Source organism: Sordaria macrospora, chromosome 1, assembly GCF_033870435.1.
Source record: "Sordaria macrospora chromosome 1, complete sequence".
Taxonomy (NCBI): domain Eukaryota; kingdom Fungi; phylum Ascomycota; class Sordariomycetes; order Sordariales; family Sordariaceae; genus Sordaria; species Sordaria macrospora.
Genome location: NC_089371.1, coordinates 2,271,901 through 2,297,375, shown reverse-complemented (window position 1 = coordinate 2,297,375; position 25,475 = coordinate 2,271,901). Strand labels below are relative to the sequence as shown.

At 51.1% G+C, this 25,475-nt stretch overlaps 8 protein-coding genes across 8 annotated transcripts; 4 read left to right on the top strand and 4 right to left on the bottom strand.

Annotated features, from left to right (window-relative positions):
• Positions 1–742: 742 nt before the first annotated feature.
• Positions 743–2,786, bottom strand: SMAC4_06842 (uncharacterized protein). The gene is made up of 4 exons (XM_066090527.1): positions 2,319–2,786; positions 1,708–2,238; positions 1,113–1,638; positions 743–1,030 (listed from the first exon to the last, which is right to left on the bottom strand). The coding sequence occupies exons 1-4, from the start codon at positions 2,398–2,400 to the stop codon at positions 778–780; spliced, it is 1,392 nt and encodes a 463-aa protein (XP_065945553.1). The 5' UTR covers positions 2,401–2,786; the 3' UTR covers positions 743–777.
• A 78-nt stretch (positions 2,787–2,864) lies between these two features.
• On the bottom strand, positions 2,865–3,960 carry SMAC4_12612 (uncharacterized protein; the record flags this gene model as incomplete). Its single annotated transcript, XM_003349018.1, has 2 exons — positions 2,865–3,465; positions 3,788–3,960. 2 exons carry the CDS (start codon positions 3,958–3,960, stop codon positions 2,865–2,867), a joined length of 774 nt encoding a protein of 257 aa, XP_003349066.1.
• Positions 3,961–4,161: 201 nt separating this feature from the next.
• On the bottom strand, positions 4,162–5,929 carry SMAC4_06841 (uncharacterized protein). The gene is made up of 2 exons (XM_024655327.2): positions 5,139–5,929; positions 4,162–5,012 (listed from the first exon to the last, which is right to left on the bottom strand). The coding sequence occupies exons 1-2, from the start codon at positions 5,537–5,539 to the stop codon at positions 4,700–4,702; spliced, it is 714 nt and encodes a 237-aa protein (XP_024511227.1). The 5' UTR covers positions 5,540–5,929; the 3' UTR covers positions 4,162–4,699.
• A 1,303-nt stretch (positions 5,930–7,232) lies between these two features.
• SMAC4_06840 (uncharacterized protein) lies at positions 7,233–9,230 on the bottom strand. Its single transcript, XM_066090526.1, has 2 exons — positions 8,989–9,230; positions 7,233–8,915 (listed from the first exon to the last, which is right to left on the bottom strand). The coding sequence occupies exons 1-2, from the start codon at positions 9,052–9,054 to the stop codon at positions 7,833–7,835; spliced, it is 1,149 nt and encodes a 382-aa protein (XP_065945552.1). The 5' UTR covers positions 9,055–9,230; the 3' UTR covers positions 7,233–7,832.
• A 2,023-nt stretch (positions 9,231–11,253) lies between these two features.
• Positions 11,254–12,202, top strand: SMAC4_12804 (uncharacterized protein). Its single transcript, XM_024655328.2, has 2 exons — positions 11,254–11,646; positions 11,720–12,202. The coding sequence occupies exons 1-2, from the start codon at positions 11,612–11,614 to the stop codon at positions 11,835–11,837; spliced, it is 153 nt and encodes a 50-aa protein (XP_024511228.1). The 5' UTR covers positions 11,254–11,611; the 3' UTR covers positions 11,838–12,202.
• A 2,321-nt stretch (positions 12,203–14,523) lies between these two features.
• SMAC4_06839 (uncharacterized protein) lies at positions 14,524–15,784 on the top strand. The gene is made up of 3 exons (XM_066090525.1): positions 14,524–14,674; positions 14,729–15,011; positions 15,431–15,784. Exons 1-3 carry the CDS (start codon positions 14,626–14,628, stop codon positions 15,768–15,770), a joined length of 672 nt encoding a protein of 223 aa, XP_065945551.1. The 5' UTR covers positions 14,524–14,625; the 3' UTR covers positions 15,771–15,784.
• A 1,172-nt stretch (positions 15,785–16,956) lies between these two features.
• On the top strand, positions 16,957–17,931 carry SMAC4_13034 (uncharacterized protein; the record flags this gene model as incomplete). The annotated part of the gene is made up of 1 exon (XM_066091224.1): positions 16,957–17,931. The coding sequence occupies one exon, from the start codon at positions 16,957–16,959 to the stop codon at positions 17,929–17,931; it is 975 nt and encodes a 324-aa protein (XP_065945550.1).
• Positions 17,932–24,565: 6,634 nt separating this feature from the next.
• On the top strand, positions 24,566–25,107 carry SMAC4_06838 (uncharacterized protein; the record flags this gene model as incomplete). Its single annotated transcript, XM_003349014.2, has 2 exons — positions 24,566–24,618; positions 24,731–25,107. The coding sequence occupies exons 1-2, from the start codon at positions 24,609–24,611 to the stop codon at positions 25,105–25,107; spliced, it is 387 nt and encodes a 128-aa protein (XP_003349062.2). The 5' UTR covers positions 24,566–24,608.
• Between the last annotated feature and the right edge of the window lie 368 nt (positions 25,108–25,475).

The following is a 25,475-nucleotide window of genomic DNA, read 5'->3' as shown; positions in this document are numbered from 1 at the left end:
TACACAGGCTCTGCACATGGTAGCTACGATGCTTACACCTCCCAAGGACACTCCCTCCTGTGCACAAAGCCGGCCTGCCAAACCTTGTGAATTATGAGACCCACAGCCTTTCCTTCCTGGAGGTACATACCCAGCTATACAGGTTGCATTGTCTTACATTTGCTTGACGGAGGTGACGATTTGCCGTGATAGGCCGCGATTCAACCTTACAGGTATGTATGATACACGTTGTGTAAATTTGCAGCTTTCCCGATTCGGCCTGACGACGGATAATTGACCAATAGGAATGCTTCCTGAGCGTTTAGCGCCGCGAAACGGTAACGGTGGGTCGCTCAGTCTCTTGAAAGATGCGGTGTAATGGTAATTTACAGTACGTAAATTTCATTGCATTTTCACCAAAGGGGGCAGGAAGGGGTTTTGGGGACACGCTCTGTCCGACATCACTGCATGAAGAGAGCAAGAAGGCCTTGGTCTCGGCGGAAACTAGAAAAGCGAAAGAGTATTCCACATGCTCTTGCGACGGACGATCCATGCTTGCAATCATCTCGATTGAAGGCAGTAACAAACGAAAGAAAACAACAATGCGTAAAAGGGGCAGTAAGATACAAGCATTCCTGAATCACTCCTTCTCTCCAACACCAAGAAGCCCCTTCAGACTTTCCGTTGTCGACCATAATCCTACCACAACATGGAACATCCAAACGTCACGCTGTGGCTGGATCTGGCAGCCCCATCTCTGCCGGGAGCCAGTCGCAACTCCTTCTCTCCCAAATCCTTTCAAATGAAGAAAGGGTCTGGCTTCCGGAATTGCTCGCCCGCATACGACCACGGCTTCCAACTCCCCTTCAACTCCGTCTCAATGTCCATCAGTCGATTATACTTGGCCACCCGCTCGCCCCGACAGGGTGCTCCAGACTTGATATGACCGGTACCGAGTCCGACGGTCAAGTCGGCAATGAAATCGTCAGTTGTTTCGCCCGATCGGTGAGAGACGAAAACGCCCCAGTCCAAGCTCTTGGCCAGTTTCGCCCTTTACCACAGATGTGAGTTAGCAAGACCAACATACCCCCTTCAGGAGCAGAAAAAAAGTGAAAACAATTAAGAATGCTCACGCGTCAATAGCCTCCGTTACCGTTCCAATCTGGTTAACCTTCAACAGCATCGCATTACACGCCCGCCTGCTCTCCGCCATCCTGAGCCTTTCCACATTCGTGCACAATAAGTCGTCGCCCACCAGCTCCTCGCTGTAATTTGTGCAAAATTTTGTCCATGACTCCCAATCGTCCTCGGCGAAGGGATCTTCAAGCAGCGGGATCGGATACTTTTCCATGAGGGAGTTGTACAGCTCCATCATTTGGTTGGGGGTCTTGATGTCATCCGCGTCCGATTGCACATTTGATCCGCCCTCGGCTGATGCGCCTTCGGCTTCTTCTAGAATTGAGGGTCTCTTGGTTCTCTTGAAGCCAAGGTTGTAAGTCCCGTAGGTGGGGTTGAAGAACTCGGACGAGGCAGGGTCAATTCCGAACTTGATCTTGTCGGTGTAGCCGGCTTTGGCGACGGCTTCGGTAAGTAAGTCCAAAGCTTCTTCGGGTTGGGTGATAGGTGGGGCAAAGCCGCCCTCGTCGCCTATGCCTGTGTCTGTGATTGAAGACTGTCAATTGTCACCTCACTAGAAGATCCATTCCATTTGCTCGAGAGAAAACCCACAAATCGCCCCAAACTTCTCTGCAATAATCTGCTTCAACACATGATACGTCTCACTCGCCATGCGAACCCCTTCCTCAATAGTCTTGGCACCCGTGGGCGCGATCATGAACTCCTGGAACGCCATCCCGTTTCCTGAGTGTTTTCCTCCGTTCAAGACGTTGAAGAATGGAACCGGGACAATGTAGGGGGACTCCTCGCCGCTTTCGCGGCGGAGGAACTCGTACAGGGGGATGTTCGCAGCAGCAGCCCCAGCCCTAGCACAAGCCATGCTCACCCCCAAAATGGCGTTCGCACCCAGCTTGGCCTTGTTCGGAGTCCCGTCGAGTTCCCGCATGAAGCCATCGATCTGCTTCAAGTCGTAGTGGGGATCATAGCCTCCTTTGATCAGGGCCGGGCCAATAATCTCGTTGACGTTGTTGACGGCTGTGAGGACCCCCTTTCCTCCGTACCTGCGTTGGTCATTGTCGCGGAGCTCGACAGCTTCGTGGGCTCCGGTGGAGGCGCCGGAGGAGACGAGAGCGCGGAAAGTTCCTGCAGATAAAGTAGTCAGGGCGATTGCTTCGTATTGGGAGCTCATTAGAGCGACACCCCATAGACAGATAAAAACGTACCATGGGCGGTTTTGACTTCCACTTGGACGGTTGGATTCCCCCTGGAGTCGAGGCGTTGAGCTCCTTTTATATCCAAAATCATGGCGGTTGGTTACACCTTGATGTTGATGTGGTTGGCGATGTTGAGAAAAGAGGGGGAATGGAATGAACTGCTGGGGTGAGGTTCATCTCTTGTGCGTCTTTTACTAATCGCAGCCAGCACGGTTCGTCATCGATGCAATATTTATGACGTGCGTTGATGCATGCCGTATTGAGATGCCTGGGAACTAGACACATCCCGTTGAGCATCGGGGACGTGCGTCTTGCAGTTATACATATTCAACGACACTCCTCTTAGGTTGGAGATCCAGATCTTCTTTTGCGCGAGGCCCATACTTGAACAGCAAAGAGACCATTAACTCAATATGAGAAACCTCCGTCACTGTATGCCTGCCATGGATACCTCCACCCGCCTCTCGCCCTCTTCACATCCCGCTCCCTCCCCACTCCCACCCCTTTTTAAAACCGCCTCCATATCCCTTCTCTTTAACTCCCCCAATGTACCATTCAACCCGCACCCCGGCGCAGCACAAGTCGACAGCGTATGTATATAGGTGATCTTCCCTCTCTCGACCCTAAAAATATGACTATCCCACAAATCGCAACAGCCCCCATCGTCTCATCAACCACATACCGCCTATTCGTTAACTGCACATGGCTCGGCAGTCCCAAATCACACGTCTGCTTGTACAGAAGCTGCAGATCCGTGTACACCGCACTGCCCTCTAGACGCGCACAGGGCATGTTGAAGGGCACGGAAACGTTGACGTTGGAGAAACGATCAAAGTAGGCGTCGCCGGGGGCTTTGATGGCGGCGCGTGAGTCGCGTCTTTCGGCATTGACCCCTTCGTCACCGTTAACGGAACATTCTGTTAGTATAGGATCCCACTGCTCTTGTAAATTCCAGTATGCGTAACCAGTCGCATTAAACAGCCAGTCACCCGGTTTTGTAGCCAACGTCTCGATCAGTGTCACTTTAGTGTCATTATGATGAGTATTGCTAAAGACGATGCGGGTGCCGATCACGTAGGGACGGGAAGGGTCGGTGCTGATGACTTGCGTGAAGGTCGATGTTACGATCCAATCAGAGAATCCTATGTAGGCTAGACTAGATGACCAATCAGGTAGGACCCGAGACGAAGGATCGGGTCCACGGGTCGGGTATATCGGGTCCAGGAAGGCCGGTATAAAAGAAAGCTTCCCCAGGCCTCTTGTTACCGGATCTTCAGCAAGCAATAGCTATCACAATCTACCAGTACCTTTCGGCTACTACTCTGTTACTCTATTGTTCTATCACAGCGATAATACTCCTGTGCTTGTCACGGTTCGTCACAGTCGAGCAGTCAACTGTGTCGTGGATTGAGAATTGGCGGGTTATGTTGATGCCCTTTGATAAAATCCCGGTAGAAATGTCGAGGGGACGGTCGGACTCGGTGTAGGAAGTGTTTAGGCTGATGTAGGCACGAGTAAAAAATTCGGGCTTGCCAGCGCTGAGGGCGAAGGTGTAGGTGTTTGTTACATCGCGGAGCCAGGAGGATGTGCAGTGGCTGGAGACGGAGGTAACGAGGGTGCTGAAGACGATGAAGAGCATTGGGGACCTCATAACGGTCGATTGTTTTGCCGACACTGAGCGGTTGATTGAGAAAAGCTGTCGAGCTGTGCCTGGTAAAATTCGGAAAAATGAATGTCTAAGCCATCACATCATTCAAAACTTGTGCAAAGGGTGTCTTATTTCATCTTTGGGGAAGAGAGAGCCAATTGTGAGGTGCATGTGGCAGAACTGCCGAGCACAAATGTCGATCAGTCTGTATTCGAGGCATGAAGTTAGACAGCTCTTGTTGTCATTTTTCCCTCTGTCATACAAGAGGTGCTCGTATGGATGGAGGGAAGAAACTGAGGGCTTTCCGAGGGACACATCAGATTGCCGATGAAGTTTTATCCGGACCGGCTGCAAATAAATTGCTCAGAGTGAGGTGCTACCCAGCTGGCTCCTGTGGCTGATTGGCCATCTCCCTCTCTGTCCCTCACGGTTTTTCTGGTTCAAAGTATTCTTTAATAATATTCGATATTCTGCAGTCCTCACGAATATTCGGCCAAAAACAATTGTCGTAGGACTTATACCTCTATTTTTCAGGCGCTGAGGTTTCAATTTTAGAATGATGGCGACCCAACGAGTTCTCGTAACGACTTTTCCCAGCAGTGATCGTGGACCCTCCGCTGTGTATACCAGATAAAAAGCCCTGATACCTACACACTTCAATCCCTTCGAGCCAAGTCTCTCTCAAGTCCTTCGGCACCATCAACTCGCCTCCTCACTGGTTCGTCGTCTCAAGTTCGAATAACTAAGCCCCGACACCCTTCCCAATCAGCGCATCAAACGCACTTTGCGGCACTCTGGCTAGACTCAAATCATGCGACCATACAGCCTTGCCATCATGGCTGCTGAACGAGCTGGAATTGCTCGCCGGGTTGGCGACCGCCTTAGTAGCCTTGGCCCAAGCAAATGCGTTTGCTCCGTTGGGGTTCAGCTGGCTGTTAGCCCATTTGCTGCAACCCTGGCAGAGCACGTCCAGCTGCCAGTGCGTAGCATTGGCGGTAGTTGTGGGAAGGACGGTGTAGGTCGCGCCAGAGTAGGCGCTGGGGGCGCTGTGGCCACTGTCGCGATTCAAGTGGGTTAGCAACGATGGCCGGGAGCTGAGGAGGTAGAAAGTTGTGCTTGTGAGGGAGTGATGAAGGAGGAGAAAGGCGAAGAAGAAAAAGATGTAGAGGAAGAACACTGACCTCGTAAACCTCGAACTAACAACCGATCCATCACCCCCATTCGGCAACGCCCACCCAATCGTCAACGGATTATTACTCATCTTTCCTCCCCACGCAATTCCTGCCCATCCCGCAGTGGCTTTGGGCGCGATGATTTGGAGGAAAATATCGAAAGGGGCCGCGGCGACTTCGGGGATTGCGATGCGATACGTGATCTTTTGAGCCGCTACGGTGAATTCGGAGAAGCAAGCCGCTCCTGGTGTCGACGAAGGACAATACTTCTGGGTGAGACTTTGACGTTTGTCGAGGGCATCATCGTGCTGAATGCCCCTATGGTTGAAAAGACTTCTGGCTGATACGGTGGGGGTGATGCTCTCGATGGCGCAAAGCGCAACAAGGGCGAGTCGCTTGAGTCCTAGCATTGTTGCTCGAAGGTCTGATTAATGTTCGGAGTAAAATTGAGCGTGTTCGAGACTTTATGATGGAGCTTAGCTGGGCATGGTCAAGCTTTATATAGGTCTTGGTATTGTGAGCTACAGGAAATGTCGAAGATGGAGCTTCTAAGCGCACAGAAAATGCCCCCACAGAGACGGGAAGTTTTCCTTTGGGAAGGAGCGTAGGAGATGATTGGGGGAGTCCGGGGAAGGATCTGTAATCCCTTCAAGATTTGCTGCTGTGCGGGTAGATCTTGGAAAGGTGCAATCTGGGTAAAGACGGCTCGGTGATGAAGCAGATTAGGAAGCGGCAAGTCGGCAAACGCTCCTTGAGCTGCGAACGAATCTTTCGGCAACCTCAAGCCAACCTGACCGATCTACCAATGGTTTTCAGAGATATTAATCAGGACGGCGTTTGATGGAGAAGGAGGCAAACATACCGTAGAAACTCGCGAAATTAGAAAAAAGGTCTTCCCTCTTTCAGCGCCGGCGTGTGGGCCAGGAAGCTGCCCCGTACGCACGCACACACAACACAGCAAATGCACCTGTCCAGCCGGAGTTATCATACACGTAAGGATACTACCTTCTATTTGAAATTGCACGCATTTGAAGGCACAGTGACCCGGCTGATTCTGCCTGCTTCCTGTACATACCTTTGCCGGCGTCAAAGAGGGAAGGCCTTTTGCCAGTTTCGCGAGTTTCTACGGTAGTATATGCCTGACTGAGTGTTATGAGGATAGAGTTCATTGCCACAAGCACATATCAGCGAGATCAGATAGCATTGTAAACAAGGGCTCAAAAGATGCCCATTGAAAGTTGGATTGTGAGTGAGGAGTGATCCTATAATCAAGCCATTCTAAACACCGTTTTGTATCCCACTTTCGCGATCCCAACCACAAAAGCAAAGGAAAAAAAAAGAAAAATAGAGCTTACCTAACTTACCGCACCCCCCCTCCCCCCCCCCCCCCCCCCCCCCCCCCCCCCTTTGTCCTCACATACCCCTTTTAACGTCACGTACCCCATGACAGCTTATAGTAAAAGCGGGTCGTCTTCGTTTGTAAATTTCTGTACTCCAGTCAACGCATCGCCAAAACTTCAGCACATTGCCAACTTCAATACATCGCCAAGGTTCTATTATTTTCCCTCCCAAAGTTCCTCTTGAGGTGGTTAGCAATTCAACAAGGTAGTGATGTAGTGATGTGGGCGATACGTCACCTCTAGGTATTGAAACCACTGTCGGTGCGGCTGGTGCAGATGTATTCGAATGTTTGGAACATTTTGTCGTTGAAAGTTAACTGTTCGAAACAGTGAGGGGGTATTTGGCGCGCAAGAAATGGGGTTCTGAAATGTTCTGACAAAGGGAGTTGTTCAGAGCGTTGTTTAAAATCCATCGCTCTGAACATTTCCGTCCTGAAATCGGTCCAAATTCCACGTTCTGAAATCCTTGCTGAATCTGAAATTCAGAAAAGACCCTGCAACACTTCAGAAATCCACTTCGGAGAACCCATTTCAGAACCCCGTTTCTTGCGCGCCAAACACACCCTGAGAGACTTTCATGTGGATGTCAGCTGTTATTCAGTTAGTTGCCATGGTGGAAGATGATACGTGAAGCCAAAAAGGGTGCACGAGAACATTAGTGACGATGCGGCAAGTTAAGCTCAAAAAAATGAATAAATCAAAAATAAAGGAGAAGAGAGGAACCTTTACGGAAAAGGTCATTAAATTCCCCAACTCCCCGCTGGTATCATAAAGCCATTACTCCAACCCATATTTTTCCCCAAGCCGCGCGCCGGTGATATGCAACTGAAGTTCCGCTTCCACACATACTGTATTTGTTTCCCACTCCCTGATTGTGTTTCTTTTCCACCCCAAAACCAACAACCCATGTTTTTCCACAGCCCGTGCGCCGGTACTATGCAATTGACCCTCATCTTCCAAGCCAAAGTTTTTTCTTTTTCTTTTTCTTTCTTTCCCGCTTCGCCCTCTCATCCCAAGTGCTAGCAAAAATGGGTTATGGCAAAGTGCAGCACTACTTGGCCAGGAGTCGAATCGTCACTTCCTGTTGGCAAACCAAAGGCTTCCCAAGAGGATGGGGCGCTTCCAGCCCAGGTGCTAGCAGAAATGGGTTATGACAAAGTGCAGCACTACTCTGCCAGGAGTAGAATTGTCACTCCCTGTTGGCAAACCAAAGGCTTCCCAAAAGGCATGAGGCGCTTCTAGCCCAGGCGAGTAACCATACGCTCTGGTGCACATCCCATTTCACCTGGCACCTGGACCGGCCTTAGTTCCACATACCACCATATTGCGGATCACCAACACCACCACGGCTGATCAGCATCAGATTCATTTGATCCATTCTTCCTTTTAGCGCACGGTAGTCCGTCTCCAAGCTATAAATCTTCCTTTCAAGCTCATTGATATACTCCGTCGCCTTGCTGAGGATGGTGGCCTTGTTGAGTTTGGGTGCCGGTATCATATTCAGGTCCCCTTCCGAGCCCTCGCACTCATCCTCGTAGTGGCCGCTCTCCATGCGCATGGCGGCAAGGCGAAGAGATGGGACAGAGTCGCGAAGCTGGCCGATCTTGTCGTTGAGATTATTGCGATACCTTTTCTCGATCATGTTGTGGGCCGTCTTCTTGGGGGCTGTCGCGGATGCGGGGGAAGCGCCCTTTTCCTTCTTGGCCTTCGGTGAAGTGCGAGACGAGCTGGGCGTCGGGGACTTGGAGACGCGCTTGGTGTGGCGATGTTCCTCCTCCTCGGAAGATGAAGTGAAAGAAGACTTGCGCTTGAGGTTGCTCCCTGGGGCGAGATTGCTCCGTGAGGTGAGGTTGCTCCGCGAGGTGAGGTTGTTCCGCGAGGGGTAACGCTTCACATCCTCGGCGAGTTCGATAGGCTGCTGTTGCTGCTGCTGCTGCTGCTGCTGTCGTTGTTGTTGTTGTTGTTGTTGTTGTTGTTGTTGTTGTTGTTGTTGTTGTTGTTGTTGTTGCTCAATAAGGGCAAGCGGTGTAGGGCGTTGCGAGGGGTGTGTTACACCCATGTAGTCGAAGGTAAGGTCTTGTGTTGTCGTGGGCACCTGTATGGAGAGCTCAACGGGGTTGATGGAGGGGCTGGCGGTAAGAGGCCGGTCTGGGAAGGCCGAGATCATGTTGCCCTCGTAGGGCTCAGCCTTGAAGCGACCTTCAGGCTCTTGCCAACGCTCAAACTTCTCATTTGGCCAGTTGAGAAGTGCACTCGTATCAAAGCAAGCGGAGCTGAGCGCAGGGGAATGGGACGTTGCAGGGGACCCCGCGGAGTCAGAATTGAAGTCGGGGTTAAAGTCGCAAAAGGAGTCTGAAAAAGTTGGCGAGAAGTCTGTATAAGTCTGCTGTAATGAGTGTTAGTCGAGTGCATTTGTACCATCGAAAAGTCTGTAAGCGGGTGTTGTCATGTTAACTTACGGGTTGGTCAGTGCTGTACGGCCCAGGGTAGATGAAGGGCATGGGATGGTTCATGTTTGGCCTCATGTTCGTCTGATAACGTCGGACAGAATCAGCCGTGTTTATTTGGCAGTGTGGTGTGTTTTGATGTTTTGCAGTTCTGGTATGGAGTGGTGATCCGAGCGTTGATGTGTTGTCTGTTTAATCGGACCGCTTGTCTGGTGATGATCAAGTGGTGTTTTGTTGCTTCTGGATGATCCTGGCGACGCAATGACAACCAGAGAGCAGAACATGTCTTATTTAGATCACAAACAACGGGTAGTTACCGCCACGGAAATGTCGGCCATAGGCAACGCAGTATGTAAGCCATCAGAAGGGAGTAGGTGCGATGCACACTAGTACATAATCGACCCATCCGTCATTCGACTCGAAGCGAAGTCTCGATTGTAATAGATACAAGGGTAGGCACCCGAGGCTCCGAGCTAGTAATTAGGTAGTGCACATGCATCTTGCAAGTTGCAACCGCCCCCCCCCTACGTAGTAGATTTAGCACGGTTAGTGGGGCAGAGCCACCCCTGCCGTACTGCGAGAGGGGGGGGGGCCTTTCCATCTGTAGAAGTGCTTAGGCATCTCCAAAATCCCCGGTGTTGAACCATTTGCGACTGCCAATTTACCGTCAATTGACTGTTCCGCCCTACGAAACATCTGGGCTTCCAAGCGTCCGGGAAGAATTAAATAGTCCAAAGATCGTAAACTGATAGCATATCTGTTTCTAAATACTGAAAAGGTCAAACGTGGGTTCACTGAAATGTTACCGAAGGCCGTAATACTTAAGTACAAGTCACCCAAAATACAAACCGTCCAAGAAAAATTCGTAAGACCCCCCCTCTCCCAGTACGCTCCGCAGAAACTTCCGTCATCTCTCCGCTTTAAACCTCGGAGCACGCCGGACAGGGCCGCCCCGGCAGCATCAACGGCTCCCGTCCCAATTGGCTAAAGCCCTGGCACTTCTGCGGAAATGTGACATCGTTAACCGCGACCTTTGGTATCCCCGGGTCCAGGTCAGGTACGTTCTGGTTTGAAGTGGCCGGCGCCGGCTGACACGGCGACCACGATGGGGTTTCAAAGCTTTGCCATGCAGTCATCAACAAGTCGCATATAGAATAAGGTCGAGACTTTCTCGTATGGGGTTTCAAACTTTCAATTAGCTATGCCGAGCATGTCTGGATCGGCTATTTTTGTCGCGCAACGTGGTGAAGTGCGGATCATCTTAATTTTTTACGCTACGTGTCAGCGAAAATACCATGTTGACGACGGCGGATGTGGTGTATACTTGAAAGCTTAAGTTTCCTGAGAATGGGTCACGGCATCACGATGCTCCCGGGTCTTGGGGCTTGTGGCTCGACGGTCGACCCAACATTTTGGCTCACCGCGCTGTGACCCTATGGAAATGAGGGCGCGGGATATCGTCAAGATTTCAGCTGGGGTGGATGGGCCGTTCGTGACTGTAACTCATCGAGATCCTTCTCCCACCCGTTGCCGTGTTCGGTCAGGAGGATTGAAGTGGTCGCGGTTGGCCGGTGCTCCGAGCTTATGGGTCAAGCGGGTACGGAATTGAGGTTGTAGGCGAAAGTCGCCAAAAAGGTGCCATAAGGTAGCTGATTGGAAAGAAGCCGCTGGAAGCCGCCGCGACGGCGTCAATCGCGGAGAAACATTTGCACGTTGACTCGATCGGGTGCTTGGCAAATCCCCTTCAGTTTTTTTGCCGTGGGTTCGGGCCTGGAGAGGGTGGGAACGGCATCTCTTTTGGGTTGGGTGTGTTTTTGTCGACGCGAGGTCGAGCGAACGAGAAAGGCTTGGAATCTGCTGTGTTTTGGGAGAATGGTTCGATTTTGACAAGCCCTACGATCCAGAACTGCCCGACCCACCTCTGTGACCCGCATAACGTGTGAGCGGAAATGGCCGTGGAACGGATTGTTAGTGTCGATGTACCGGAACAGCCACCTTCAGTGGACATGTACTAACAAACCATCTCGACTCTTTCTCGTGAACAGCGCACTTGGACACGCCCGACCCGATTCTTTCCTCGTCTCCCGTCCCCAGCCCGTCGATGCAGTAGTCACCGGATCCAAGTCAATTCCGACGAACAACAGACTGTTGAGAAAAATTTCATTCATTGGGGCCATTACCACTTCTTATGAGCCCATTGACGGCCATATAACATCCTACCGGAGGGGCTTGGTGGAGCACGTGCAGTTGGAAGAGTCCCCCACTCCCGTCCTGCCCGTCAAGCATCGCCATGAATGAACCATGAGCACCGCCATGACGCTGCCCGGTGGACCGGTTCGGACTTAACGCCAAACGGGCACCCGACATCCAGCGTGAAAGACCCGCCCGAGCTGCCCCACAAAATACCTACCGCCGCACCGGAGTGATGAACGGGATCTACGCCCCACCCGGCCGGAGTTCCGAAACTTCAAGGCGTTCGAGTACGGTAACGTCGCACCTTCAGCCAACTTCACAACGTCGGTGCCAGCATGTCTATACACTCATCAGGTCTTGAATCAACCATTCTGGTGATGGGATTTGCCACGAGGCGACGGCTTTGAACTGCAAATAGGCGACATTACCTGCGCTGGCGTTCATGATGAATACTCCTCTTCAGCATGCAATAATACGGTAAAGACAAATAACATCCCCGACCCCCTGCGTGGAGGCTTCAAGGTCTGACCAGGACCTACCATACTTCCAGGTTGTATGTCCCGTCACCGAAGGCTAGGTCCTATGAAGATTTGAATCCCGTCGCCTACATCAATTCACCTCACCCATTACCAAAACATTACCTGGCACTGAAGCAAACACTATTCTAAGCCACGACTACCAAATGCACGAGGTGCTCAAGTTTATCGCCCTCCGCATCAGCCTCTACAGTTCAGCAGTCCTAGGTACGTGCTTACACAATCACCACCGGAAAGTTCCTGAACTTGGCACTTGCAGATGACCCCATTCACCGCTCTCCGGCTGGCTAATCGGGTTCGTTGTTTGCCGCTGTGCCCGAGTTAGAGTCCCGTCAGTTTCGGTGCATGTCTGCGGGGCACCCGGTGAGAGAGGAGGCAATGGTTACTTTTACCGCTTTGGCGTGCGTTGGGCCAGTATGTGCGCCATAATCTTTTGTCCCCAGCCTTGATTAAAGACGTTGCAGCTCTCGCGCTAACATAAGAACATTTAGGGGTCGATCTGTGTATCTACCAACAACCTTCAACTTCCGTGGCACTGTTGTGTTAGAGCCGCTTGTTTCATCTTCATGTGCCTCGCAATAGGTACCTCGCTCAGTACGAATCTTCAACCTCTCCTGAGCCTGACATCTTCTCGCGGTCATGTCTTACAGGAAGCGCCGCGCCTGCTCAAGGCGGTGCTCCTTAGGCTCGCCACTGGCTCTTCTTTGCCGCAGCCCAAGAGACTCGGCAAATTCCCGGACCAAAAGACCTTCGAGAACTTTCTTCTAGATGTCCTCCTTGGGCACTGATTTGCCGGCAGTGCTGTGGTGCAAGTACGGACAAGCGCCTTAAGCACACAAGCGCCAGCAAGGAGCACCGATATGAGCGGGGGATCAGCAAGTCGACTTCTGACTGATATGATAGGTATGTACTAGGCGGTACACCGAGCCCGCTGGCTTATCTGTGCCCAAGAAGGTAATTGTTGGTGAAGGGGGGTGTGCTCATGTGCGAGTTTCCCAAGTGTCTTTTGGGCCCAGGACGGTCTATGGAGTCGTCAAAACACCAACAACACTAGTAAGGAGTCACATGTTTCTGTGTCTTCTTCCAGTTCCCCCTTTCCTATGCAGCTCCCTTCACGCCTCCATTCGCAAAGCAAAGTCAAACCTGGATCACATGTAGGAGGACAACAAAGGGACCATGCCGCAGAAGGTTGCCAAACGCTATCCCTCTTCAGGCGCCGAACATATGGCAGATATGTACAGGCAACTGGCAGGATCAAGCTGGTCGCTGTGCCTTAAAATGTGTGCAAGTTAGCGTGGAGGTTGGTGGCCTTCAGTTCTCACTAACTGGGCAGATACACTTGCTCGTATATTCTGGCTGAATGAGCTTCTTTCTGGCAGATTCCGTCATATGCCCGGGCCTCAAGAGTAGGATAGCATTTGGCGAGTTTCACAAGTTCCTACTGCACAAATCATCAAACACTCACTGGGGATCAGGACATCTATACCGCTATTTTGAACCAGGTCAAGTTCCAAAGTCGAGAGTTTCATCTGTCACATGAAACTGTTCACTGGCAGAAAAAAAATAACACCTCGCTAACCCGGCGTCCCGGACCCTGGAAAGATGTGTGAGGAAAGAATACCGTCATCCACCCTAGGGCAATGTTAGGCGTGAAAGAAGGTGCAGAAAGATCTGGAAGCCGGGGTCTGGTATGCTAGTCCTGCTTGATGGTGGCGGAACCACATGAGGCTGCACTGTTGCACATATCACCTCACTGGACCATGGTTGGATTGTCCACAATCAATGAAAACCATGTCAACCTTCATCGACAAAAGCCTGTTATACCATTTACCCATACACCTCCTGCCAAAGCTGGGGATAGGAGGATTGGATGAGACTCGATGTGGTATCCCGGGTCGTTCACGTTTCATTCTCAGGACCGCATCATGAGACCAAAGTTGCAATCGCTTCAAAACACATCAGCCACTTCAAGGGACACTCAGCGCCCCAAAGACCTTCCAGAAGCGAACAAAGAAACAAACCAAAAGAAGGAAGTCTTTTTTTGCATTTGTCTTGGTAATTGAACATTCTTGTAAAGCTAACATGCAGGCACAGATGAATCACCTCGAAATAGGACATTGTCCTACGAAGTTCTTCATTCATTTGGAAGCGTCTTCTTGTTAATCAGCACTCCCGCAATGCCATTACTGGTCGAAACCAGAAAAAGCCACGCGCCCGTTATGTTCCCGCTTTCCAATTCGGGATTTGCGGCTCTTGGAGGCTATAATGGGGTATAACGTTAATATCTGCCGCCATTTAACCTCCGAGTATGGCCTCTGATATGTCGCCGTCGCCTTCGACCTCAATCTGCGGATAAAGTCAATTGGCAACTCAGATCGTCACCTCTCCACCACTCGCCGCCTCCGCATTGGCGATTCACCCACGTCTCAATATGTCGTCTGCATCAGCGCCCAGCATGCGATCTTCTGGTTCTGGTGGTTTTACCTGGGAGGAAGCGTCTCGAGGAGGAAACGTCTCCGTGGTTCTTTATATGAAGGGCGACGAAAAAGCATGGCGTCACGCGGTTCGCCCGTCCATTGACATGTATGTTATACCCCCTCGGCTCGACACATTTGCCTCCGAGATCCTGGTCGGAGTATCACCGCGACCGGGAAAACGGATTGTCGATAACAGGCCGCTCGCTATATATAACTTTGATGGCTGCGTCAACACGTAAACACGATGGATTTGAGTTGCATACATAAGAGCAAAACTTCCCGTCTTTCTTTGATTCAGCTCACTCAGTGTCTCTGCTCTCCGTATTTTGATCAGGGAGTCTCTCTCACAGACATTCCATCAGCGCGCATAGCAAGGTTGACAGTCACTCGGCGCTTAGATCTTTTCCCCGAGGACGTAGCTCGTTTATACAGCAAAAAGAAGAATGATCTGGAGCATATTATTCGCGGTCTTCGCGACCTTACTGCGCAGCGGTAAGCCTTTTCATGTTTCTTTGGATGATTTCAGACTCACTGATAGCCAAACAGTATCTGCTGCCGAGTCCGTCGCCGTCTACGACTCCGAAACCGGGCTCACCTACTCCCAAAACTTGGCGTTGTACAAGGCCGACGGCCGCGGGATAGCCTTCCGCGTCGCCATCTCGAGCGATGTCTCCAGTAACTCCGCCTACGACGCCGTGGTTCAGGTGATTGTCCCCAACGATGTCGGCTGGTCTGCCCTCGCCTGGGGCGGCTCCATGACCAAGAACCCCCTAATGGTCTTTTGGAGGGGATCAAACAACCAGCCCGTGATCTCTTCGCGTTGGGCCAAGTAAGTAGAAACTTGACGGTCGTCGTCACCTGCACCAATGGAAATCCCACATGCACATCCTCATGCCAGGCACAAAACCTCCGATGTCAGTTTCATCAGCATGCTGCCTAGATCCACACATGCAGTCTGCGACGGCCTTTTCGAACCCATTCTCCGCCCTTAATCATGTGCCAGCTTGCACAGCGGCGGTGCAGAGTCACCCTTCCTAACTACTAACCAACCAAAATCAAATGGGAATCCGAGCCTTAACCGCGCTTCCACCCTTCACCATGTGACTGTGCACAACGGCGGTGCACATAGTCACTCATCCAAACTGACCAACCAAAATCATATGAAAATCAAACCTCAACGTCACTTCACTTCACTTCACTTCACCTCAGTACCTCATCACTAACCTCCAATCTCAAATGAACCTCTAGCGCCCACTCAACACCCCAATCTTACACCGGCGCCACCTACACGCTCTTCAAGACGGGCACCAAATCCAACTCGACCCACTGGCAGTTCACGGCCCTCTGCACGGGCTGCACCTCGTGGTCCGCCGATGGCGGCGCCGTCCGCTACGTCCAGCCCAGCGGCGGCAACAGGCTGGCGTTTGCGTACTCCCCGACTAAGCCGTCGAACCCGTCCAGCCCGACGAGCGCGATCACGGTGCATGATGTGCATGCGTACTGGAATCACGATTTCAATACGGCGAGGAACACAAACTTTGAGGCTGCGGTGCAGAAGTTGTTGGGGAACAAGAAGTTTAAGGCTTAGGGGGCTGGGGGGAATGAAAGGAAATGGGGGTTTGAGTGAGATGGGAGGTTATAGGGGTACATGTAGTGCGCAAGGTGCTTGAAGGTGGTGGAGGACAGAGTGTCGGCAACTATTGTCGCGAGACGAGTGGATGCGATGTTGGGTTCTCTCAGTTGTAGTGTTGGTCATGGGGATGGCTTGATAGGGGGCAATGAATTAGAGCATACCGTAGAAGCTTGTGGAACTGGAAGAAGTCATTCACTCCTTGAGCGCATGCATTACGCCAGAAATATCTCTGTGGCAGAATTCAGCACACAGTTCCGGTCAGCTAGCATCTGTGTGCCTGTGTAAGGGAAGTTAGAGAGGTGCAGGTGGGCGACGTCCTCCGAATTTGCACCGGGTGAACAGAAAAGTTGGCTGCCCCTGGCTGACTGTGTCTCGCGTTATGTCCTGTCAGGTCTCCTGCAGAGATGGGGAGGCTGAGCAATTTTCGCGTGTTTCTACGCGCAGAATTTTGCGGTAGTACCGGTGTTATTGAGGCCACATGTACAGTGTACCTATGCAAGAAGAAAACTATGATTTTGATTGGAGCGAAAAGTTACGCCCTTCTCTCTTTTCCGTGAATGCGTCTGGTTTCAACTTGCTCCTCCTGACCTTGTATACATGCAGTGGTGCATGTGCATCATCCCTCCAAAATTCCAGCACATGAAGCTTCCATCAACCTCCACGGTCCACGATCTTGCTGTTCAACGTGTTTGTTCGCTTAGAAGAAATACCCGACGAAGTTTGTCGGGATTGATGAGTACTAGCATTAAGTGATAGCTACGGAAATGACAGTAGGACTGCGGTTATTGGCGAGTGTCCATAAAGCTATCTCGAGGTGTACACTTGTGGGTGTCTCATCACGAGCATGCATCACAAGTCGGGCCCCTTGTTTTTATTATTCACCCCATCGGCAAACTGTCCAAGTGAGCCACGGAGGGATAATGGATGATACTTGGAAGGAATTTCTGATCAACTAGGAGGTTATTATTCTGCATGGAATTGTCTTTTTTTCGTGAAGTGTCTTGTCCCATTCGTTTTCGGAATGGGAGTCAAACAGGGGTTTCCTCCCAAGGTGGGCTTGATAATAGACCAACTGAACATGAATAAACGCCCAACTCCTTTGTAAAACTCAGCTAGCACCCTGGAGAAGACTTCCGCAACCATGGATTCTCAATATTGCGGTCAGAGGGATGTTTCCTCGTCGTCGTCGTCAGGATCTTCTGAACAGTCTTTCAAGACTCAACCTCCAGAACCGCCAATTTCTGTCACTAACTTCAGCTATATCGACAACGACCGAGATGACACTGACCCAGCCACTAATACGAGCGGGGAAGGAACAGGAACAAGGTTTTACACTGCGCTAGAACGGCCATTATCATCACCATCACCCCGAACATCACCATCGCCGCCAGCAACATCATCCCACAACTGGCATCCCACCACGAACCCAGGTCTTTCAAACAACCATCGTTACCACCTAATCTCCTCTGAGCAATCAGAAACGGAAACTATCTACTTCTCTTACCCCCATGACAGCAATGACAGTGACGGCGAATATTCTTGCCTTTGTCTCCTTCGCATACTCATCAGGGCAGTCCTCAACCTAGCAAACGGAATCAGATCCATAACTATGAAAGTCATTGCTTATCTCAGAACCGGTGCGGATTGGGTACCACCAATTCCACCGGCGTCCGAGTCCGATTCAGATTCTGGAGGAGGCTTGGACCAACGGGGAAAACGAAGAAGAAGACAGAAACGGAAGGGGCCTCCACCCCCTATTTTTGTGCCGGCCCTTCCTTCATTTCGAGACAGACATCCAGCCGGGGAAGATGAAGCTTGGAGGTACGAGCAGGGACGAGAAGGGGATGTGCCACTGCGAGTGTTGGGGAACGGAGTTGCTGCTATCGGGGAAAGACTGGCTGCTACCTCTAGGAACATGCAAGTGGAAGGTGAGAGAAGTGACCATGATGCTTTGGATAGAGAAGGAAGAAAAAAGTGGAAGGGGAAGAAGGCCGTTGAAGCAGAGGAACGTTCGAGGGTGGTTTTGGGAAGGAACGAAGGGGATCCAGGGAAGTTGCGAAGGGGAACGTACGTTCCGGTACAACCTGATCGGAGGGGGACGGTGTGGCAGCCGTGAGCTCTTCCTTAAACACTGTAGGATCTAATTATGAGCATGGAATACCAGAAAGGAAAGAGAACCAGCAGACCATACTTGAAGATCCTGTAGGAACACCTACAAAAAAAGGAAGTATTTTCGTGTGGTCGATCATCGGGCCAGAGTAAACTCAGACAGTCGTGGAGGGAAGGAGAAAGAACGGCGGTATCTTTTTCTTGAAGGATAGAGAACTGCAACCAGACGAGAACGGAGGAAGACGTGGGTTTTGGTTTCCTGAATGGAATCATCAAGCAGAGGTTCTTCCCTGAACATGAAGGGACAACCGAGTGGCAGAGGCGATGCTTAACAGCACTTGACATCACACATTTTCGATGTCTAATGATATTTTTTCCATGGCGACTCCCTCTGCAATGCTTGAATTCGTGACGAGAATCTCCCGTCTGAGAAGCACAGCATCTCGCGGCTTCTTGCTTTTGTTCGACCTGCGACATCTGGTACGAGATATCAACGGTCCGCGGGCCCCCTTCCTGCACAACTTTGGTTTCTCGATGACATGCAGGTGCCTCCCAACCTTCCCGGGCCGTTTACGGACCCGACGAGGCCAATCCACCACCAGTGAGCTCCGGTATCCCGGACCGACGGTCTAGCCTGCCGGCATCTTTTTCCATTCTGCCATCCGGACTTCAAACCTCAGTGCCCCTCCCCGTCTTCTGGCGCTTTTCGCTCCTTACATTGGCACAAGGGTAGTTGAGGAAGGAGCGCAGGGGCAGCCCACCCGACTAACACGCCCTGCCACCTGCCAAAAGCACCTGACGCTGGCAGACACCGGCTCACCGCCGGTGCCGCCACCCAGCCGGAAGGCCCCATATAAGGGTCGATACCAGACCTCAACACCACAACGCGGGCCTATAGCTGTGTATAGCGCAGTGGTTCCAAGTCCCGTTGATGAAAAATTGCCGGATGCGCGGTATCCGAGGTACATTTTCGTAGGTCGCCGACTGGAGGATTGAGGTTCGTTCCGCAAGCTCAACAGGGCGACTTAGCTTTTTGCCATTTTTGTCGCCATCACTTTTTTGCTGAAAGTATTTTCATTGTGGTCATCGGGTTTTGTCTTCCTTTCGCAGTTTTGAGCAATGTCCCCATCGCATATTCCGGCTGGGGCAAAAGGGGTCCGATATGTACCTTCCATTCGATGCGAAGCGAGTAATGAAGGCATTCCCAATGCGCAGACGAACGACAAGAAATGAAACTTCTAAACCAAATTCGCGAATGATCAACTTACTTGGGTCGCTGCCTTCTATTCAACGTCTTGTTTGTGTTGGCAACGAATGACATCGATGATCAAATCGCAATTGCTGCTACGAGGCAATGATGCACGCATCGTTTGAGTTGTCGAAGGCATTGGTATCAACTCGACTGCTTCGAGTACAATTCAGAAGACATTCCTATACACGTATCTACCATTTTTCCCAACTCGCTGCCGGACATACCCCTTTTATCACTGGAATCTGACCGTTCTGGACCCTCCAACTCAAGTCGGCCACTCACATATGGTTCGACAGACTTTGCAAAAGTCAAGAACAATTGGATTCAGCATGTGCCGGTAGGGTCTGAGATGAGGCTGTAAGTTCTTACAACTATGGTAACCGAAATGTATTTGTTTACTTGGTCGGGGAAGAACGAGGGCATTCAGAATTGCCTATAACACCTCAGCTGCATGACGTAAGTCAACACTCTTATCTTATCGCCTCCTTACCGGCATTCCTATCTCCGCTGCAAGCAGGCACGAATGCCTGCCCCATTATAAACGTGATACCCCTCATCGCAACTACTTCCGATGTCCTTTCTTCCCTGAACACAGTTTTCTATGTTTGCATCTCAGAAATATTTTATCATCAACACACCGCTTTTTTATTGTGTTCTAACAAATCAACAACCACTATGTGCGACGTTCACTACAAACGACCAACGTCCCTTGGTAACATAACCTAGCTTCATTGCGACACGATCTTCTTCCCACAGCGGTACAGCCTCAACTCGTTCCGATCAACACTATTTCCTACATATTTGCTTACGCCAACGCATCTCATGCCACAAACTCTGTAAGAATTTCTCCCGGCGAGCAATAACAACAATCATGACACCAAGTCATCACCAGTACCCGACGTACCGACTCGACCCTGTCGGCTGATAATATCCCGACCACCCGCCTGAAGCGCGAGAATCTGGTGTCCGTGGCAACCGAATTGTACCATCATCGCTCGAGTAACTGTCAAACCCACGATAACCCTGGGTCCTGCCAGTATTCCTCCGCGGAGAAGGACCATAGCCTCTCCAGGTTCCAGAGCTTCTGTCTCCGAAGCTGTCATCATCTCTAACCGACCGACGACGGCCGAACTGGTTGTTCTGTTGACGCCGGGGAGGCGATGGTCTCAGACTCCTTCGGACTGGAGACGGCGGCCTGAAGACCCAAGCCGACCGAGTCGAGCGCGTCCGTATCGGATCCCGGTCCGGACTACCTGTAATGGTGAGAACGTGACTGGGCTGAAGCATGGTTTGGTCTATCCAACTGTATCGAAAGAACGGTCCCGGCATCAGATTCCACGTCATTCTGTGACTCGTCTGGATCAACCCTGCGTATGTCTAAACGGGGATGACGGATGAGTTGGTTGTTATCGTTGTTGTTGCCCATTTTGTGTACCTCCGTGCCGCAACTCAGTTGAGATGATCAAGTTGGCTAAGCTCCGTGTTGTTGAACAAGCAGTATCCGGGACTTTTGTGACGGCGAACGGTGATGAGAAGTGATCTCTGAGCTTGAGTATACTTTCTACTTCTCTGAGAAATTAGCAAAATTTGAGGAGTAGAACGACCCTCATATAACCGTCATGCGACTATATGAAGCTCCATTTTCATATTTCATCAGATCTAGCCCTCCATTACCCCGACATTGTTGACTGGGTCAGCTGGGACTGTCCCGACTTTCACTACCTCAAGATCATTCCCAACAGGCACTTAGAAAGTCTCCATGAGCTAGTGTTCATATTGTCTTTTTCGTCCTAGTGGCTCGAGCGGTTGCGTAGTAACTGGTATCGAACGAGGTTGGCTATACGTCGAACTTGGGTAAGTTTCTGTACACTCAACTGAAAGGCGTTATTGAAGTTCATTACGGCTAGATAGCCGCGGCGGAAGTAGATTGCTCGGGTAGTGCGCAAGACGCTGCATGGCGTGACAAAGGATCTGGCTGTTGGGTTTCACAGGTACCATGTAGCTTCCAACAGCTCTAATATGCCAACAACTCGTCCCAGATCTTTTATCGCTCTTCGTGGTCCCGCGACATCTCGCGGCGGTAAAAAACAAAGGGACCACGCTTGTAAAAGTTGGGTTATGGAGCATTTTGACAAAAGTATGATGCTGCAAATGTTTCGAAACAACAGTCTAATATTTACACTTCTGTCCAGATTCACTTCACGTTCACCATGCCAATTTCCAATTTCAAAGTACGATACCCATGAACTGCCATTCTTATTTCCCACTCATAACTGCATAACAGTGCGAACCAGCGCACAAGAACACCTGCCTATAATTCCCATGATCTTAGACCAAAAACACCCTATCCGAGTCCCTTCCGTCTCATTCCAAGCTCCTTGGTCAAGATCCTCATTCCATCAATGCATAATACCAACAATCCTTTCAGTGGAACAATTATCCACCCAATCCAAGCCTGCTTAATGGGTGGAGTGAAAATTCCTGAACTCTCTGCCGTGATGGGAGGATATCGAACCATTGCCGTCATAGACCACCCGTAGCTGCCTGTACCCTATATTTAGAGTGCGCCCAGTTGTCCTCTTGGCTATTTATGTTATCTTCCACATCAGTGATTACGGCCCTGAGTCACATGCTTCTTCCACATCTTTGGAGGCATATAGCCACAGCTGCCTGATGTCGCTTTGCCGTAGTTTCTGGATTTCAAGAACGGGTTAGCGAGAAGAGCTGTAGGACTCGATGCAGAGAAGTCTTACCTTGACTCAGTACGCGATTGGGAGCTGCTTCCCGCAGGTGGTCCGTGTCTTGACCGCGAATGGCCAGTTCCGTCATAACGATCATCAGCTTGGCGTATGGCTGCCGGAAGAATTCTGTATGGAATCCGTTCTGCGCGAGAGATTGGTGTTGACGCCGGTGATCTTTCTTCCCTTCGTTCTGCAAGTCTTTGAGCCGCTTCGCATCGTATTCGTCCTCTTTATATACCCAAGCATCATCAGACCTTGGTACTGTGGCTTCCGTTCCTGCAACACTCGCCGCATAATCGCTTTGTTGTCTTGTTTCCAGGTAAGAAGAGTCCCGGTCCCATCTGTTTTCAACACTATCGGTCAATTTCATTTTCACTTGTTCAAGTAATGGCTTGTGACGTACTTGACATGAGAATCGTGATGAGCCGGGTGTTTGTCTCGATCAACAATATCGAATGCAGTGCTTCCCATATATTGTGACGCCCGCTTGTTAAATCCGTCGTCTTTTTCCATTCCGCTAGTAAATTGGTCGTCGCTTCGAGTGTCAATGGGCTGAAATCCATACGAAACTGGGAGTGACTCTGGATGGGTAGTTGAATTGTGTTGATATTGCGTTTGTGACGTCCTGTATCCGGTTCTCTCGTGTTCGTAAAGGTTCTGGTGACTGTGGATTTGACCGTCATACCTTTGCATCTGCTAACGGCTGTCCCGTACAACGAGTTGCCCATGGTGATGGGAGTCATGACGTGACTGGCTTTCTCTCACCATTGTGGGTATTGTGTGGTGAAGTACTGGGCTTTGCTTGGTTATAGCGAACTGACGATGGCCGTGGGTAAGGCAGCCAAAAGAATTCGAGAATGCGAAGGAGTTCAAGCAACAATGTTGCTGATGAATGGGTGGTGTACGTGTGATTAATGACTGCATCCGATAATCGTCAGCGCGAGAGGTCGCTGTTCTTATACTTCATGATGGTCATGAGGAGACACAAGGGCATTTGGCGAGTATCGTCACAAGACACTCCTGGAATATCTCAATATCGCGAGGAAAATCGATAAGCACAACCACCCATCATCTTCACAAAGCTTTAGCTGGCGCCTATAAGTCAGTGTTGTCTCTTCTGTTTTTCCCTCGAGAACCTGAAGCCAGTTGAAGCATGACCAAAACTGCCTCACGGGGCTCCAGTTGAGGCGGTAATCTCCTCCCGGGCTAGGAAGTACTCACCCATGTCAGAATCTACAAATTCTACAACTGAGCTGGATGGGAAAGGTGTGTAATAACTCGCTTATGACTTATCCTCTTTCAGCGAATCTCTCCTCTCATCCATGAATCGAAGGTCGCCATTGATCGCTGGTGCTATTGTTCAGTGGTCGGATTTGCATTTGATCCGATATTGGGCGCGTGGAAAAGGGCAGGCGTCAAGTTGCCTGACTAGAGGCATGCGCCCAATTCTTTCACTGAGTGCTTCGCGGATCTCGATCGGAGGGACAACCGCCGTGGGGCGTGTTCGTTGAAACGGCCCGTAAAAACACTGAACAAAGGACGAAGGACCGGACTGTTGGTTCCATATGCAAGCATGGCCATACAACACCAACCGCGAGGTTGCGAGAGGACGACCTATGACGTTCTCTTGTATTTCTCAGTATATTATGCAACGAATGTTGGAATTTGGGGAGTGTCTGCATTGAAATGTAGAAAGAACAACACGCCAAGGGCGCGATGTCGGAGAGTTGCCGAGAACTGGCGAAAGTTAGCGCACTATTTTGAAATACCTTGAAACCACTCTAGATCTGTTAGTAGTACCTGATCTCATTTGCGCCCCCCCCCCCCCCCCCCCCCCCCCCCCTTTCCACAAAGGCCAACCAATCGCCTCTCCATTCCGTTCGAACCAACAATGCGGCAACGATACAAATCGATGACTATCCTCAACGTAGTTCCCTCACTAAATACATGTATCAGTACCTCTATTTCCACTTCCCCAGCGCTCACTGCCATCTTGGCGCTCAAAGACCTTGCTTTCTTCGCGTCATTCCCGCCACCACAACCTCTCTCGTGCTTAAGAGGTCCAGAGGTGACCAGATGAGTGACAAAGTTGGATATCGATTAAGCGCTTCCTGTGCTGAACTCGGACCTCATGAATCGTTTGTAGCTTGGTAACCTTTGATGATCATGCACACCCGTTCCTTCATCCAGTCGCTCATCGTGACTCGTGAAGAAACAAATCCGGTGAGCCATCGTGTAGGTAGTTGATGTCTCGATGATAGGTGAAGGATGCTGCCAGGCCTGCTCCTCCATCCAGTCATTTATGCGTCTCGTGAATAGGGGATTTGGGAATTCATCGCGCGGAATTCCTCTGACCTCGACAACTCAGGATATTGTGAAGGGTTTCGCCAGACTGGTTACCTAGCCACCAAACACTCGATAACCACCATAGCACAAGCCAGTGATGCCCATTGTAAACATGCTCGGCAATTCTCCATGAACTCCTTTCACGGCCCTGAATTCCCTGAGTCCCAAATACAACCATAAAACGCACCCCCATCCTCAAACCCTCCCCCTCAAAAAATCTTTTCCCAGCCAGACCCCATCCACCAGACGTACGAAGAACCAAGACCCTTCCAGAAAAAGAAAGCTTCACACATATAGTCAGAATGTCACGCTACCGTCCCTCAGGACGCCAAGTACCCGGCCACGATGACTCCCGGTCCAGACATAAGCCTTTTCACCCTTTTAACCCTTACCCTCCCCATCTCCCACCTTCCAAGCCCTCTACAAGTAACCCCATCAGATAACCTGAGCTAACTTATACAAAACAGAGTCATCCCACCACAACGCCCCCAGCAGCGGTAGCCGTTACGGCGGCGGTGGCGGCGGCGAAAGCAGGGCCCGCACCTTCCCAGCAGACGAATACCTAGCCTACAGCTCCGACGACGCCTCCTCCTCCGACGATGATTACTACCGCCGCTCCTCATCCGGGAGAGCTCCCGGAGACGGTCCGAGCGGCAGTAGCCGCAGCCATGGCTACGGTGGCTACAGCTCCGACGACGACGACTACGCAGCCGACTCCGAACGCGGCTACAGCCGTGGTGGAGGTGGACCTTCGCAGTCCCGCGCTCCTAGTTCTAGGGATGATAGTCGTCACGGTTACGGCGGCCCGTCTGCCTCTTCATCTTCTCATCGCGACCAGGGCTGAGACGAGGGCCGCTACTACGCTCCTGCTCCTGGCGGCTCGGGCAGTTCTAGTCGCCATCATGATGACCGTGGCCATGGTCGTAATTCAGAAGCGGGTCACTCCTCCTCGCGTCATCACGGGGGCGACATGCGCGGAGGAGAGCCGAGAGGTTCGGAGCGCGACGGTCGCCGCGAGATACCCTTTCGGTATGTGAGTCCGTTTGAGATGGGTTTCGGTGGTGGATCGAGAGAGCGTGGTGGCGGTGGTGGTGGTGGTGGTGGTAGGAGTGATCCCTTTGATGACTTTTTCTCACGCTCTGGACATCGCCGCTCGAGTGGACGTGATGATGGGTTTTTTTTCTGATGGAGATTCGGATTGGAGTGATGGGT